The sequence below is a fragment of the Boleophthalmus pectinirostris genome, unplaced genomic scaffold, assembly GCF_026225935.1.
Source record: "Boleophthalmus pectinirostris isolate CB_2022bp ecotype Guang Dong unplaced genomic scaffold, ASM2622593v1 HiC_scaffold_22, whole genome shotgun sequence".
NCBI classification, from domain to species: Eukaryota; Metazoa; Chordata; class Actinopteri; order Gobiiformes; family Gobiidae; genus Boleophthalmus; species Boleophthalmus pectinirostris.
Window position 1 is genome coordinate 13,773,636 of NW_026571190.1, and position 18,747 is coordinate 13,792,382.

Sequence of the window (18,747 nt, forward strand, 5' to 3'; positions counted from 1 at the left end):
TTAAACTATGCGCTCATGTGAGGTTTATACAAAATAAATAAAATGAAATATAAATACACTCAAAGGACTAACAAAACAGCATACAGAAAGGTACAGTAAGTTAAAATTCATTGTTATTTGAAAGCAGTTTTGAAGAGATGTGTTTGACTGCTTTAATGACCCAATCAACCCAGATTTGTCACATCATGAGACACTTCTTTGGTTCTGTATTATGTTGTGCAGGTTACCTTTGGCAGAAAGAGCAGGGCGAGAGTCACTGTGATGGTGAAATGAGTGTGAGTGAAGCACAACAGCAGCATCCAGTCGGGGTGCAGAGATGGGAACGTGAACCTTGAAGAAGATTTGAGAGTCACTTTTTTTTACTTTTATAATGTTATTTTGGCAGTATATAAACAATATACGACATAATATACGACATGCATACCTGAAGAGGTGGAACATGGTGGAGAGCAGCAGTTCATTGTGGATGGCGATGCCCATGTAACGAGGCTCGTGAAAGGCAGAGGGCACAGGCCTCACAGCGGTCCACAGAGAGCTGCCCCAGCACAGGAACAGCAACTCCGCTACACAATTAGAAAATAGAATGAATATTTTAATATAATATTTGCTGGACTTTGCTATTTAATTCAAATATTGTCCAACATTAAAATAAATGGAATAACAGCAGGTGGGAATATCCATACCATTTCTTTGTTTGCTGATGATATTCTTTTGCATTTATACAAAATTAATCTTAGTAATCAATTGTTTTACCTTTTAACATGCCCCCTGTGGAATTGCCAAATTTCCCATTTCAAGTTACTGAAAAGGCTCTCAAATATTTAGAATTCTAACAGCTGACAATAACAGCTGACCCAAATCGTTCATTTGGTGCTAATTATATACCCTTAATTGAAAAAATAAAAGAAGATTTAACCAAATGGTCATCATTACCAATACCTTTTTTGGTTAATGCATGCCGTTAACATCATCAGAATGCATGTTCTTCCTAGACTAAATAATTTGTTTCAGAATCTACCTCGGTGCTTGTCAATTAATTTCTTTAAAATACTGTATACCATTGTTTTCATATTATATGGAAGAAGCATCAGAGAACCAACCAAACCAAAACACTTAGGAGTATCACTGGCCAATTTCCGACTCTACTATTGGTTTGCCCAAATTAGAATGATTGGCAATTGTTTTTTTGTTTTTTTTTGCTGTTGTTTTTTTTTTTTTTTTTAAAGAAGATAAAGAGACAGTCAACTGAACTGGGTTGAACTGGAATCCTTTACATGTAGTCCTATTAGACTGGAGGACTTTGTGTTTATCAGTAATGCAATAAACATGGAAAGGTTAAGTAAAAACTATATTCTATATAATACATGATTGATGTGAAAAGACTAAAAAAACATTTGGGTTTCTGCTGGCATTACCAACTTTTCAGACCTGTGGTCATTAAATATCATAAAATCTTTTTAACAAATTAGAGATGAATTTCATATACCTGTTAAGGATTTCTACGAATACCTTCAAATTTGTATATTGTTAAAAGAAAATAAATTTAGACTCTGTCTGTCCAAGTTGGAATGTACAATGATCTCAGCTGTCTCATTAAAAGGAAAAATTTCCAAGTATTATGCAATTCAAACCATAACACCAACACATATAATTTTCTGAAGCAGAAGGAAGCAAGTTTTTTTCAAAGATAACTTTGTATGTGGCTTGATTCATGCGTCCTTCGCAAAGACGAATCTGCCCAATTCCAGCCTTGCTGAAGCACCCCCAGATCATCACCGATCCTCCGCCAAATTTCACAGTAGGTGCAAGACACTGTGTCTTGTAGGCCTCTCCAGGTCTCTGTCTAACCATTAGATAACCAGGTGTTGGGCAAAGCTGAAAATTGGACTCATCAGAGAAGATGACCTTACTCCTGTCCTCAACGGTCCAATCCTTATGTTTTTTTTGCAAACCTCAGCCTGGCTCTTCTTTGCTTCTCATTGATGAAGGGCTTTTTTCTAGCTTTATACAAATTGAGTCCTGCCCCTAGGAGCCTGTTTAAACAGTTCTTGCTGTGCACTTCACCCCAGCTGCCATTCTTTTTGTAGGCCTCTTGATGTCATCCTACGGTTTCTGAGTGACATTTGAATGAGTTGACCCTCATCCCAGTCAGTGGAGAGTCGTTTCCGCCCCCTGTCGGTCTGTAGCTTCGTTGTGCCCAGTGTCTGCTGCTTGACCTTGTTGTTATGAACCAGCGTCTTAGACATTTTAAGGATGGAAGCAACCTGACGCTTTCTGTATCCCTCTGCCAGTAAAGCCAAAATTTAACCTTTCTTTTCCTCACTCAAAACTTGTCTTTTCAACTCTTTTGGCATGGTCAATAGTTATTATTTGATTCCAGTTATTTTTGAGGTACCACTAGCACTGTTTTTGCCATCCAGCTGGTCCTATTGCAAGAGGATAGTGATGAACACAGCAGTGTTTTTATACTTTCCTCCTTAAATATGATTTGGTTCAGCTGATCACCTAATCAGTACATCGGTAAGCAGAATGAGGTGTGCGTGTGTTGGAATTCAACAGATGCTGGAATGGAATGGCTGTCATACATGTAGAGATGCTGATTTCAGAAAAAAAATGCAGTGGTCTCTTAATTTTTTCCAGAGCTGTATATGACAAAAAATTATTTTTCTGACAAGCATTGTGATTAGTCCCAATTTATGTTTTAATTGTGGAATTCCAGTCAAGATCACATTTTAACACATTTGATAGAACAATGAAACATGAACTGTAAAACTTAAACAATAATCTTGTGCATTTCAGCACATTTGTAGAGATCTATAGGGTTAGCAGATTTTATACATTATAGGGAGACATGCGGGCTTTGGCATGCAGGCTTCTGTTTTGTAGTACTGTAAACAGTATGTTTATTTTCTTCATATTGTTTTGGCCCTATGGGAGATTCACTGGAACAAATATGATCTGCAAATGTTGTCCCTTATCATTTGGTCCACAAACTTGGCTTAACATTTTTTAAACTGACAACAATCACATTTTTGTAGTTGAATAATGGCATGGTTTTTGTCAGGGAATTTACCCCGACCTCAAATATTAAAAACAAGCCAGGGACACAGTGGTTCATTTTACTTGTGCAAGGAGTAGGAGAGAGCTGCCTGTCTCATCCTAACTGAAGCTCTCTTCTCTCCAACGTCCTTTTATTGTAGAGCACACAATTATCATACAGTAGGTTACTTTGAATACAGTACCTATTGTTCACATGTTATCTCATGACTGACAAGCTTCCACTGACACAGCCCCCCATTATACACAGGTTTCACATTCCAGGTGGTAGATAGCCTCTAGCAATTCCCCAGAGTTCTGTGTTAACCTCCTGATGTTTACCATTACTATTTGTTTCTCCTGGTACATTATCTTTAATGAGTCAGCTGGTGCATCAGCAAGATCACCTGATACAGCTTGAACACAACAAAACAAGTAAAACAAAAAGCCAATGTTGGTAACTTATACTACATCATGATTACCTTTACATGAGAAATGCTTATAACATAAAAATTCTCTAACAGTTTTCTGAGATGAATTTCTTCTTTTTTAGTTATAATACTGACAGAGAAGACATTTTGCACCAGTTTTTTCATGTGGATAGACCCAGTAATTACAGAGATATTAACCATAAACTGCCCCTGACAGGTCAAGACCAGGGAACAAACTTGCTTTTGGGGATCAATAACATGTACTTACAAATCATTACTGGATTCAATACTGTGTGGCTTGATTGAATTTTTTAAATATTTTGAAATATTTTTCCCCAAGGAGTGTAACATGTAAGATTTGATTCCAGGTCTGAAAATGTCATTAGAATTTGTGTAAATTAATATTTGTGAAAATGGGATCTATTATTAATTACTCACCTAACATACAGAAAACACACATGTTCAAATGGGTCTTGGATCAATGTTTGCTGTTACTAGTCCCATGTCATCACCTATCACTCTCCATTTCATTTCCAGTCCAATTACAAACTGTGACCAAACTGCCAATACTCATCAATAATGTACGGAGACCCTCAAGGGACACATTATTGCTCTGAGAAAGAGGCAGCTAGCGCTACTCGTCTACTTTTGCATCTATAATTGGTTGTAAATAACTGGTTCAGTCAAATTGTAGAGGCAGAACAGCTCTGTGCCTCAAAGTAACTATGAATATGTTTGGTGATGTATACTACAAAGAGCGTGCACAGGAGCAGTGTTGGGAAGGTTGCTTTTAAAATGTATTCCCCTACAGATTACAGATTACATACCCCAAAATGCAGTTTGTAACGTAATCCATTAAATTACTTAAAGTGAGTAACATAATCTGAATACTTTGGAATACTTGATATTGTCATGCTTTTTAAAACGACATGAATGTAGCAACCACATCCTGAAAATTCTTCTGTTGACCCAAAGTCTCCATGAATAAGCAAATGTTTACTGTAGAGAAGCAAAGACTAGGATCTGTTAGGATTAGGACTCTTTCCTTAACCATATAAAAAAATATTATTGATAAAGAAATTATTTTTATATGAGATCACCTTAAATTATGTCCAACATACTGTTATGTGTAATATTGTTTAGACTTGGTTTAGTCCTGATTTTAGACCTGGTTTAGTTCTGGTTTAGTCCTGGTTTTAGTCCTGGTTTTAGTCATGATTTTAGACCTAATTTTAGGCCTGGTTTAGTTCTGGTTTAGTCCTGGTTTTAGTCCTGATTTTAGACCTGGTTTAGTTCTGGTTTAGTCCTGGTTTAGTCCTGATTTTAGACCTGGTTTTGTTCTGGTTTAGTTCTGGTTTAGTCCTGGCTTAGACCTGGTTTAGTCCTATAGTTTAGACCTGATTTAGCCCTGGTTTAGACCTGGTGCTAGTTCTGGTGCTAGTTCTGGTTTAGAGGCTCACAGGAGGAAGCGCGGTCTCTGCAGTGTACGCGAGAAAACACGGTCCACACGCAGCGCATGGGAGGACGGCGGTGTCCGCACAGTAACTACGAAAGGAGACGTGGTCCGCGCGTTCTCAGGTTGATGATGATGATGATGAAGGTGTTTGTTTGCGTGCGTGTCCCCTCATGTGGCAGGTCACTATAGGACAGTACTGCAGATATCATTAGCCTATGCAGGTTGTTTTCCCCAGTGCCAGTAGCTCCGGTTTGACATTTAAGTTGTAGGCGATTTATATATATATATATATATATATATATATATATATATATATATTATATATATATATATATATATATATATATATATAGATATATATATATATATATATATATATATATATATATATATATATATATATATATATATATATATATTTTTTTTTTTTTTTTTTTTATATATCTCACGTCGGGAGAAGAATTTCCAAGACACAAATGCATTGCTGGCTCTGTTCTACTGGCTCTTCGACCTCGTCCAATGTGTGACTGACGCCGCGAACGTTAACATGACGTTTACATCGCTCTTATTGCCACGTTCTGTTTGGGTTTCCAGCAATGAGTGGAATTACCGAAATAAAAAAATAAATAAATGGGATGTAGCACAAAATGTGAAAACAGGAAAATACCGCCTTGTAATCCACTTATTTCAGCAAAGTAACTGAAATCCAATTACCACTCATTGAATCAGTAACTGTAACTGAATACAGTTATTCATAATTTGTACTCTGATTACGTAACAGCGGTACATGTAATCCGTTACTCCCTAACACTACACAGGAGTAGCATGTCTCCAACATAGAGGCTAACAACCCAAAGTTAACAGGGAAACTGGTTCTTTCCACTTGTGGCAATAGAAAACTGATATTTTTACCACGTGTTCACAAGCTAACCTTTGCACTTTAAATAAATAGAAAGAAATCAAATTAAGGCATGTAGCAACTGTGTAGAAATCACAGACTGTACTAGCATATATAATGCCTAAGATACAGATAAACTAGCGCTTCACATCTGAGCAGGTTGAGGTCTCTCTGAATGTGCAAATTTGTAAAAGACAAAATTTTCACTTCTGCAAAATGCTCTTTATTCCATGTTAAAGCAGCTTACATTTTTACCACAAGATGTCGCCAAAACCTCCCTTGTGTGTTGTTTCTCACTTACCCACAGCCATCATGTAGTCCCAGCGGTCGAGGTAGCAGAGGTTGAATCCCTGCCCGTCAGAAGTGGTGGTGGGCAGGTACACGGGGATGTTCCTGTCCCTGTTTTGGAGGACACCCACGGTCCACGCACAGAGGAACCAGCTCACCGTCATCAGCATCACAGCCAGAATACGCATCACATGCAGACTGGACATGTACGGCACTCTCTGGGCGGTACGCGACAAGAACACTTTCAAAACACTGTAAAGAAAAGTCAATTTTTTTTTGTTTTTTATTTTCTTATGGGTGTTTCATATTTTGATTTATTTAGCAGATTTTTATTTAATCAATCAATCAATCATCAATCAAACTTTATTTACAGGGCTGTTTTCATACAAAAATCCAACACTAAGCGCTTTTCATGTCAAAACTAGCTAAGGTTTACTTTATTGTCTCACAAAAAAATGTTTACCTCTACATTTGACACATCCTTCATCAAGCCAAATTGATTTTGAGCTAGTCTTGAAGGATATTAACTATTGTGCATGTTTTGGATTGACTGGGGAAACAGGAGTGCCCAGAAGAAACCTACTTAGACCCAGGAAGTAACATGTGAAATCCACATAGAAAGGCCCTGGTGACCTGGGTGACATAGCTACAGTGTGTGACTTGGGTAAAATTCAAACTACATCACTACATCACTCTCATTTTATGTTTTTAAGATTCTTTTATCAGAACAATAATTTGTAAGGTGAGTATTTTCACAAAATTTTTTTCCCAGGGGAATCCTAGTGCTAGACTTGCACCAGGGCCTAATGCAACTATGCTCCGCCACTGGCTCCAACTAAAGATTGACACCTCAGATTCTTTCCATTGTTGACATCCATCCAGTGCCATTCAGGATATATGCTGTTGTGGTATAGTCCACAGATCTGACATAAAGCTCACCGGTACATTTTGAGAGTGACAGTGCCGTAGACGATGGAGAATCCCAACATTCGAACCCAGCGCAGGAGGATGCACCTGAATGTACTGGGCCTGAAGTACATGATGAAAACCTGCAGAGGACAAAAAATAACACAATTAGGTAATAAATTATAATTATTATTTTAAAGTTTTCGCATCACATGTTGAGCAATCACACATGGTCCATGCCCTATCTTGTCTAATCTAAGAACCTTAGCAAGGTTAGACCTGGTTAATACTGGGATGCAAGACTGTTGGGAAAACCAGGTACAACACCCATCCATCCATTTTCTTCTGCTTATCCGGGGTCGGGTCGCGGGGGCAACAGTCTGAGGAGGGCCTCCCAGACTTCCCTCTCCACACACACGTCCTCCAGATCTTCCAGGGGGATCCCGAGACGTTCCCAGGCCAGCCGAGAGACATAGTCCCTCCAGCGTGTCCTGGGACTTCCCCGGGGCCTCCTCCCGGTGGGACATGCCCGGAACACCTCCAGAGGGAGGCGTCCAGGAGGCATCCGAAACAGATGTCCGAGCCACCTCAACTGGCTCCTCTCAGTGTGGAGGAGCAGCGGCTCTACTCCGAGCTCCTCCCATGTGACTGAGCTCCTCACCCTATCTCTAAGGGAGCACCCAGCCACCTTGCGGAGGAAACTCATTTCGAACGCTTGTATCCGCGATCTTGTCCTTTCGGTCATTACCTAAAGCTCATGACCATAGGTGAGAGTAGGAACGTAGATTGATCGGTAAATCTTCACTACAACGGTCCGATACAGCGACCGCATCACTGCCGAAGCTGCATCGATCCGTCTGTCAATCTCACGCTCCATCCTCCCCTCACTTGTGAACAAGACCCCGAGATACTTGAACTCCTCCACTTGAGGCAGAGACTCTCCACCCACCCGGAGAGGGCAAGCCACCTTTTTCTGATCGAGGACCATGGCCTCGGATTTGGAGAAGCTGATCTTCATCCCAGCTGCTTCACACTCGGCTGCAAACCGCCCCAGTGCATGTTGAAGGTCCTGGTTTGATGGAGCCATCAGGACAACATCATCTGCGAACAGCAGAGATAAGATCTTGTGGTCCCCAAACCGGACCCCCTCCGACCCCTGGCTGCGCCTAGAAATTCTGTCCATAAACACAATGAACAGAACCGGTGACAAAGGGCAGCCCTGGTGGAGTCCAACATGCACTGGGAAGAGGTTTGACTTACTGCCAGCAATGCGAACACAGCTCCTGCTCCGGTCATACAGGGACCGGACAGCCCTTAGCTAAGAGCCCCGGACCCCATACTCCCAGAGCACCCCCCACAGGACACCACGAGTGACACGGTCGAATGCCTTCTCCAAGTCCACAAAGCACATGTGGACTGGTTGGGCAAACTCCCATGAACCCTCGAGCACCCGATGGAGAGTGTAGAGCTGGTCCAGTGTTCCACGGCCAGGACGAAAACCACACTGCTCCTCCTGAATCCGAGGTTCGACTATCGGCCGGATTCTCCTCTCCAGTACCCTTGCATAGACCTTACCGGGGAGGCTGAGGAATGTGATACCCAACACCCAAATGTTGATTAATTCCCACTTGAACCAATTAGAAGTGTGTCCTTGGGCAAAACACTTCACCCACGCTGAGTATGTATGAATGTCATGTGAGCGATTTTGGTCTAAGGGGCTGATGGCACAAATTGGTAGCATTGCTTCCATTAGTCTTTCTTATGGTATCTGTGGCAATAGTAACTTGCCAACTTTGAGTATTTAGTGGGTTAACAAACCCTATAAATCCAAGTCATTATTATCAGTTTTATTATTTATGTCAAATAGACGAATCTAATTGCATAGAAAAACAATATAATATTTCTTTACTAGTTCCTACCTACTGTCATCTGTCTGTTGTCATCAGCACATCTCATCTTGCTACATTTCCCTGTCACATCCCCGGCCATTTATTTAAATATACTTTCTCGCCCTCCAACAAATTTCAGCTTCAACACTCCTCCCCATCTCCACCACAGCGGCAAAATCATCAGCCTCTTGTCCTCCTCTTCTTTGATACCACCATTTTTTACTCCAGGAAGAGAATATTTTCCTAGCCATGCTGGCGCCACCTAGAGACTAGAGAATGTTTGGTGAATTTTAGCAAGGGGAAAGACGTTATTGCCCTTCTTTGTACGGGATTTGGGAAAAGCTTAATATACCAGTTAGCCCATTAGCGGCGCATTGCATACGTGACTACCAAATAGCAGCGATTGGTTAAATGATGAAAAGTACCCGCCTACTGTCGAGCGAATGAATTCTAACACTGTGAGGTCAGATGGCTTTTATGAAGTGAAACTGGCTGATGAATCAGGCAAATATTTTACTGCATACTATAAAATCTAAATATTGATTAGCAAATAGCAAATTATCAAATACTAGCAAATAGATAGCAAATACACAAAACTGACTCTTGTGAGCTTTAAGCCATGTTAAAATGTTGTTACTTCATCAGAAATATCCCTTGAGTTGTGCATTGTCTGCTCTAATTTATTATTATTATTTATTTTTTTTTTTTGTAGAATGCAGTTTAAAACTTAATTTACTATTATAAATTAATTCAGCTTTGTTTTTGTTTTTGTTGTTTTGTTTTTTATTAAGTTTTGCATAAAAGTCTAAAATGTTACTGAAAGTGTATAAATAATAACTAGTGCTCTGAGTAGTATGCATTCTTTATACTTTTAAGTACAAATGTGGTAGCATATGTACTTGTAATTGTACATTTCTCGTCATGTCCTTTTACTTGAGTCCAATGTTTCATTATTCCTTCCACCTCTGTATATTATAGGATGTATAATGTCAGCTTTGTATCTAATCGTAAACGATGGGTGTTTGACTCTCTGTTTGCATCACTGGGAAAGACACTTCCTCTAACTGTATGAATGTACGGTAGTGTGGTGGTATATAGTGTTAGTAGTTAACCCATAGACTGTATAAAAAAGTGGACAAAGCGAGTGTGTGTGTGTCACCCATAGCGTTCGGCTACACTCAAATGAAGCTTGCGATGCTAGCAGGACCAGACTGCATATTATGAATCGCAAAAAAAAAAAAAAAGCAAAAAAAAATTCCCCAGGATCATGTATAGTGGATTAATACAAACATTTTAAGACCAAAATGACAAGGCTCACAGCAGCAGTTACAGAGAGAGGAGCAATAATAATTCAATGTATGTGGGAGCCAGGGTCAGTAGGAGCCGGAAGAGCCCACATGCTCACTTCCTATTTGGAACGCAGCAGCTAGCACATTAGCTATGTCAATTTATATATACAGTCTATGGGTTAGACCTGCCCGGAATTCTGGCTTACCAACTAAAAACATTTAGACCAAACAGTAAAGACTAAAGTTTACTGTTGTCACAAAAATGGTTAAAGGGGGAAAAAAAGTGATTTCTGAAATAATAGAAACCCCGCCATAAATGAGAAGTGAATAATGTACTATGAAAATCAATATGCAATCTTATTATCATCTTCTTGATGGAGATGTTACTTGTCTAGAATGTTCCGCAGTATCACTATCTCAATGGAGATAAGCAGGTTGCACAACCAGGCTAAGTTACAGGTCAGATTTGTAAAAGAGGCAAGTCTGCTCACAATAGGAATGCATACAAAAAAAAAAAAAATCATTGTGAAACTACCTCACTTTGGGCCCACAACAGTGTCCCAATTCAAAAAATATAATACTTTGTTTTAATTGTTAATTGCTATTGCAACTGTCCTCTGGAAAGTAGTGGACAGTATTGTAATATGAAGCAGAGCATTATTGAACTAAACCTCTCATCACTGACTTCACACAACCTTCACACAGGAACACTGAGCTTCTCTCATCATTGTATAAGACGTCACCTTCATTTACCGCCTTCGTAATTGGAAAAATTGATCTTTGCTCTGATTAATGATGTTATGAAAACCATTCGTGGCCCATTTATTCAGAGACAAACCGCTCACCTCGTTCAACTCGCTACAACTCGTCCATTATGAAGAAGTAATCTAGCACAGAGCAGTCGGCTGGAAGCACCCCTAATCCAATCAATTCACTTTTTAGGGGAGAGGAAAATGTGCCTCATCATCTTATAAAAATGTACTGGAGGTAACATGAAAACAATAGATCAGAAATAACAGTAGTGAAGGGCAATACCACTGATACTTGTTTCAATTTGATACCAAGAAATACAATGGCAAGTAAGTATCATAATATCGATTCTATGCTGATACCAATATGTTTTGTATTAAAATGCATTGAAATGCCTTGATAATAAAGAATTTTAGCTAGGCATCATCATCTTTGCTCCACACCAGCCTTAACTGATCTAAAAATTAAATAAATGTACAGACTAAAAAATAAACAATGCATTTTTTTTTTTAAATGACATTTGATCAAGAATTTATATTTTTTGATACCTCAGACACTATATATATATATATATATATATATATATATATATATATATATATATATATATATATATATATATATATATATATATATATATATTTGGTATTGCTTCACTCATATAAAACTATATATATACTGTACTCTACATACTCTACTCTGCTATACATATACTCTATCAAACAGCCTTTGCATCTTCATTCAAACACACTAAAGATATGGCCTTTGAAAACACTCTCAAAAAATGTACACTGCTTCTAAAATTTTTACTTTAACCTTCAAACTTTATAGAATTTTTCCAGATGCTGAAAAGTTGCTCCACAATTGTATGCATTATTCGTTCACTCCATATTCCACACTCTGTATTAGTAGCTACTATACAGTAGTTACAGCTGCCCCACTACCAATTACCTCCTATATAGTAGTAATAATAATGATTTGGATTCATATAGCACTTTTCAAAACATCCAAAACATTATGAAGTCTGCTGCGCCAGGATCCAATGTTAATGGCATTGTTTCAGAGCTGGGATCTGTTTTTTAGGCATGGGGCAACCAGTGGGTCACTGCTTCACACAGCACAATAGACCTGTATACCATATTCCGTCCGGACAGCCATTTATTTCTTTCATGTAAAATGGTGTAGAGAGTATATAGACAAGAAAGTGGACTCACTGGGAAGTAGAGGAGAAGGGAGCCGAAGAGAATGGTCTCCAATAGAAGCAAACCAGATGCTCGGATCCTCTGCAAAGACAAGAAAGTGTGTAGTTACAGTTTCTCAAATGTGGCATGGGACTATATATATATATATATATATATATATATATATATATATATATATATATATATATATATATATATATATATATATATATATATATATATAACTCTCATTGTGTCCTTAGGCAAGAGACCCATATTGCCTAGTATGAAAGTGGTGTGTGCATGAGTGTTGGTCACAGGAGCAGATGGCGCAGACTGCCAGCCTCGCTTCTGTCAGTCTGTCCCAAGGCAGCTGTGGCTACAGTAGTAGCTTAGCACCACTGAGTGGAGTGAATTAACAGAGAACTGTAAAGCGCTTTGGGTATCTTGAAAGGCACTATATAAATGCAATGATTAATTAATTAATTAATTAACAATATGGACATATCACCAAAATAACATAAGGATTCAGATCACAATTTGATTTTAAACTCAATATAATTCACTCATATAGGTTCACATAGGTTCCAACATAAATGTTATTGGTGATTTTCAGAAAGTGATGTCATACTCATATTGTTAAAACCACCAGATTCCCTGTTGAATTTATTTTATTTTAATAAGAAATAGGCCAAATTCCTATTTGCTATATTACAACAACAATCAAAATTTTATTCATAGTCATTTCAGCTTCCCTTGTATTAAAAAGTATTTGCCTATAGATTGTTGTGACGTAATCTGAAACCCAGTAGTCGCATTAGTTTGAAAGTAATAACCTTGTTTCTCCTGTGTCTGTAGGCAGCCATCATGCTGACGAATATTAGAACCATGAAGACCCCCTGAATGCCCAGCACCGCCGTCCGGAGCAGCCAGTCCTCCTGCACCCTGCAGGGGGCACCGTCCTGACAGCGACCACAACCCGGGTAACAGGGCAGGCACACTGGCATGGACGGGTAACAAGCATCGCTGCTGTTCACTGGGAGGGCATCTGGAGTGACTACAAGATAATTTTGTTAAATGAGATATAGAATCTAACAAAGTTCCAACAGAATCAACTTCAAGACTTGGTCATTTTCTATGAAACTAAAACCTAGTTCTCAAAACCCTAAAGAAAAAGTGAAAGATCAATATAAGATCCAGTATGATTCGAAAACACTAATTCTAATAACACCACTTTTCCTGCCACTGTTTCCATGGCACCAACAGTAGAAACACAACATGGTCGGCATCTAAGCTCAAGCAAACAATAATCAATAAGAGAGATCAATTAGACCTGATTCTGTTTTAATTCAGTTCTAGTCTCAGTTTAACTTATTTTTAGCTTGGTTCATTTCTGATTTTGTGCTAAATTACAAATGGTTCTGACCTATGCTAGTCCTGGTTTCGGTCAGTCCTTGTTTAGTTCTTAAATAAGCAAATGTAATTTTACTCTAATAGTAAAGATTCTGCAGAGGAGTGGTTCTCAACCTGTCAGTTGTCAGGGATGATAATGAAATATTATATAATATTGAAAATATAATTATATTTATTATTAATAATATTATTCTTAAACAATTGTAGATCTCAGTTGTTGTCCTACCAAGCATATTTATCTGGGCCTATGTCTTGAATTATTATTAGGTCTAGACCAGGACTAAACCATATCTGCATATGAATGAAATTGGGCTCAAACTAGGAGGTAATAAAGTGTGAATACACTCTCCTCCCCTTAAAGTGCATATGCACTTTTTGCACTAAATTATAGTCAACATAATTATAAGAAAGATATTATAAAAAAATGTGCCTAGTGTAGTCTGAGTGTTTTAAAATGTTTGGTGAAGTTTATAATTCCTTTTGACATATACAGAGGTACTTCTCTGTTTCCTTGCAACCATAATGTTGGTCAATGGTCTAGTTACGTTTTTTGTGGTTTTCTTCAACTTTTTTTTCTGCAAACTGCCACTTAACTGATGTAAAATCTCTAATAAATATACAAGAACATACAAACATATTATCCCACCAAATCAAGTAATAATTACTAAAACACAACAAAAACCATATGCCCTTTAAGTTTAGTATAAATTCAGTATTGTCATTATCTGGTCAAACAGATAAGAACAAATATGATTAAACTTGATTTGAAAACGTTTGTACCGTCAACCACTCCTGGACAATATATTGCCTCATGTGCAGGGACTCCAAAATTCCTATTTTTTCACTGTAGCAATATAAAAGCAGTAAAATCTGCCAAATGCTTATGTGCCTGCAGCACTTCTAGTCTTGATAAAATATTTCCTTTCCTGTCTGTTTCCATGGAGGAAGACAACATGGCTGACATCTGTGCCCTCACCACACAATCCCAGAGAAGAGTTTGGGCGAAAACACGAGGAACAGATGGCCACTGTGAAGTTATGACTCATGCAGTGTTTGGTACTGAGGCTGAAATGAACTAAAGCGTACAGATAATGGCCCAAAAGAGTCTATTCAAAGTGTCTTTTAATGTTATGTAATGTTTGTTCCTAATGTTGCCCACCTGTTCTGTCTGCCGCTCTCAAAATCCAACAGGAATTTAATAGTGAAAGAGAGCATCATTATAACTAACATATAAAGAGTAGTAATATTAGCATTAACATTAGTAGCAGTAGTAGTTATTATATTAGGAGTTAATAAAAGGATACACACGCTACACACGCTGTGCGTATATCAGACATTAAAGCACAGTATGTAACTTTTATGACCAAAAAATAGAAACCCAAATAAAAGCATGTCTTTTTCATTTTGGTTGTATTTATTGCTCCTATGATTGGCTTGCATCTCCACAATGCTAGGCCTCCACCTGCTTGTTTCCATGGAAATGTTATTCCTTTGGATATAATCTGTCACTGTATGACATAAAACTGATCTATCTCCATGGAGAATGATTCAAAGTATGGTTTTAACTTTCTATGTCCATAAAATCATGAAAGTTACATACTGTAACTTTAAACTTAATAATACAGTATTAATAGTAGTAGAATAGTAGTACTTGAGGTATGCATTTGGAGTGAACAAAAGACAAAACACAACACAGCCATTATTAAGATTAATAATTTAGATAAAATAGAAGTGGTGGCAGTGATAGCAGCACTAGTCGTAGTAGTAGTGGCAGGTGTCAAGTCAGGTATCCTTTGGTTAGTGTTTCATGTGATGTCGTCCTACCTGAATCCTGGTTGGAGATCACTGGGTTGTAGAATCCTTCTTTGCACCTGCAGCAGTACTGTCCCAGTCGAAAACCACGACCGGGAATCGGGACACACTGAAATGACAAGAGAAATAAGATTAGGCTTTATGTTATGTATGTTATGTTGTGATTTATGTTTTGCCTGTAATTGAATAAATGAAAGTTTGTTTAAAGCAAAACTGTGCAACACTGCAAGCTAAGCAATATGTAATGTTATGAATATTTCCAGTTTGTATATCCTACTCAAGAAAAGACACACAATACACCTTCAATGTACTGTGCATATTGAGGTAATTCTCGTACTCCTCCCCCTTTAAGAAGGTGGTGACTGCATGGATATTGTGCAGTACTTTCACAATACAGGGTATACTGTATACAGTACTGTGCAAAAGTTATAGGCAGGTGTGGAAAAAATGCTGTATAGGAATGCCTTCAATGGAAGTGTTAATCATTTATTTTTGTCAGTCAACAAAATGCAGTGAATGAACAAAAGAAAAATCTAAATCAAATCAATATTTGGTGTGACCACCCTTTGCTTTCAAAAGAGCATCGATTCTTCTAAGTATACTTGCATAAAGTTTTTGAAGGAACTCGGCTGGTAGGTTGTTCCCGACATCCTGAAGAATTAACCACAGATCATCTGTGGATGTAGGCTTCCTCACATTCCTTCTGTCTCTTCATGTAATCCCAGACACACTCGATGATGTTGAGGTCAGGGCTCTGTGGGGGCCATACCATCACTTCCAGAACGTCTTGTTCTTCTTTATGCTGAGGATAGTTCTTAATGACTTTGGCTGTATGTTTGGGGTCATTGTCCTGTGGGGCCAATCATATGCCTCCCTGATAATACTGTAACACCATTAATCCTGACCAAATCTCCAACTCCCAACCCCAAATGTTCAAGGAACCTCCACCATGCTCCACTGTTGCCTGCAGACACTCATCATTGTACTGCTCTCCAACCCTTTAACAGATAAACTGCCTTCTGCTACGGCCAAATATTTCAAATTTTGACTCATCAATCCAGAGCACCTGCTGCCATTTTTTGGTAACCTATGTTTTTATGCGTACTTGAATCACTTGGCCTTGTTTCCACATTGGAGGTATGGCTTTTTGGCTGCAACTCTTCCATGAAGACCACTTCTGGCCAGACCTCTCCAGACAGTAGATGGGTGTTCCTGTGTCCCACTGTTTTCTGCCAGTTCTGAGCTGATGGCACTGCTGGACTGCTTCTGATTCCGAAGGCTAATAAGCTTGATGTGTCTTTCATCTGCTGCACTAAGTTTCCTTGGCTGACCACTGTGTTGACAGTCCTCAATGTTGCCTGTTTCTTTGTGCTTCTCCAAAAGAGCTTGAAACCCCAGTCTACTTTGACATCTTTGTCTGGGAGAGACCTTGCTGATGCAGTATAACTACATTGTGCCTTGTTGCTGTGCTCAGTCTTGCAATGGTGTATGACCTGTGACATGAGACCCTTCCACAACCTCACCTTGGTAGTAAAGTTTGGCTGTTTCTCACCCAGTTTAAGTCTCCTACAGAGCTCTTTCTATTTCAGTTAATGACTGTGTTCCAACCTACGTGTGACATTAATGACCATTAGCACCTGTCTGGTATAATTGGTTGATCATACACCTGACTATAATCCTACAAAATCCCTGACTTTGTGTGTACCCCTTTGTGTGAATTTATGTTGATTTGAAGGCAAAAGGTAGTAAACTATGGGTGTAACAATATCCAAGTCTCATGATATGATATCATCACGGCATGAACCTCACGGTACGATATTTATTGCGATATTTCGTGTGAAAGCTCACAATATGGTGGGAATGCTCACGATTAGGAATGTAACAATATTCAAATCTCTCAGTACAATATTCTCACGATATACATCTGGGCCCGGTCAAGCAGAAGTATACAGCAAGGCCAAAAATTCAAGTTAATGCATCTGAAATAAAAATGTATTCAACAGATAGCATATGTACTCTAGTTTATGAAACTGTTTACCTTTTTTCTGTACCATTTTTGGTTCTAAAGTTACATATGTTTTAAACAGACCATGTATGAAACATGGAACAAAAATTATTTCCCAAATTTCAAAGACCTGCAAATCATGTAAATAAATGGATGTATTTCATCATATCTTGTGTTATTCGATCTTTGAACTGTTGATGAAGGTACATGATTTTTCAAAAAAATTAAATTTAAAATGATAAAAATTAGCTTGGAAGGACTGACATATTTTATAGAAATAATTACCTTTCATTTTTAAGTAATATTAAAGTATTCGGAAGAAAAAAGTTGACAAATTATGTAAAATCATGCACCTTCTACTTGCTTGCACAATTTTCCCTCTGTTACTTTTCCCTCCGTTACCATGACCTTTTTTAATTAAAAATCTCATTACTCAAAAAGTAAGACGATTTTCAACCTAATCTTGTAACATATGGTAGAAAACTATATTAAGCAAATATTCAAACCAGTTTGTTAAGGATATGTAAGGGAGAACTGTTTGTATTTATTGCCCAAAAAGTGCTGCATATTTCATTCCCTCCGTTACCAACATGAGTTTTAAATTTTTTGTCAACAACTTGAAAGAATATCGCAGGGTTAACTTTACCCTGTTGGAGTGCTAACTCTTTCCTACATTCTGATACCTTACTTATTTCAATAGTCCCTCTAGTTTCTGAATAAGAACTATTTAAATGTAAAAAATCTGCCCCTGTTTCCCTCCATTACCGCTTGACCGGACCCATATCACAATATTTATTGTGATATTTTGTGAAGGCTAATATGCTACTTTTTCCTCTTAAAATGCCTTGACAAGACTTAATCCAAAGAACTAAGACTTAAAAGTGCTTAGAACTGTTATTTCTTCTTGTAGTCTACACTGAAATGGAGCAAAGGATCATGGTCTGTGTAGTTCCTTCTTTGTAGTCTGTAGCCTCTGTAGTCTATTGCTGCACCATAACTCTTAATTTAAGCAAAGTGACTTGTAATTTGATATATTGTGATGGCCCACGATATTATTATGAGACCTCGGACGATACGTTATCACAATATTTCTTTAATTGTTACATCCCTAGTAGTAACACCAAATATTGATTTGATTTAGTTTTTTCTTCTGTTTGCTCAATATGCATTTTGTAAATTGATAAAAACAATCATTACCGGTATTTATATTTTTGCAAACATTCTTTGTTTTTTTCACATCTGCCTAAAACTTTTGCACAGTATTGTACGTCGAGGGGGAGTTAGGGTTTCTTTCAGCATGAAGGTGGTTAGTTATACTTCAAGCACAGTATTAAAGATTCAATCTTGAAACCATATATTTTGTTGCAATAATTTAACAAAAAAGTTCTCTTAT

General features: G+C 38.0%; 1 protein-coding gene across 1 annotated transcript in view; it reads right to left on the minus strand.

Annotated features, from left to right (window-relative positions):
* LOC110155976 (probable G-protein coupled receptor 158) overlaps nt 1–18,747 on the minus strand; it is a 30,536-nt gene that overhangs the window by 4,494 nt on the left and 7,295 nt on the right. Inside the window, exons 3-9 of the mRNA XM_055158437.1 lie at nt 15,362–15,458; nt 12,961–13,181; nt 12,158–12,226; nt 7,049–7,158; nt 6,123–6,361; nt 425–563; nt 228–330 (exon numbers count right to left, since the gene is read on the minus strand). Coding sequence (XP_055014412.1) covers nt 228–330; nt 425–563; nt 6,123–6,361; nt 7,049–7,158; nt 12,158–12,226; nt 12,961–13,181; nt 15,362–15,458 — 978 coding nt within the window. The remainder of the gene's footprint in view (nt 1–227; nt 331–424; nt 564–6,122; nt 6,362–7,048; nt 7,159–12,157; nt 12,227–12,960; nt 13,182–15,361; nt 15,459–18,747) is intronic.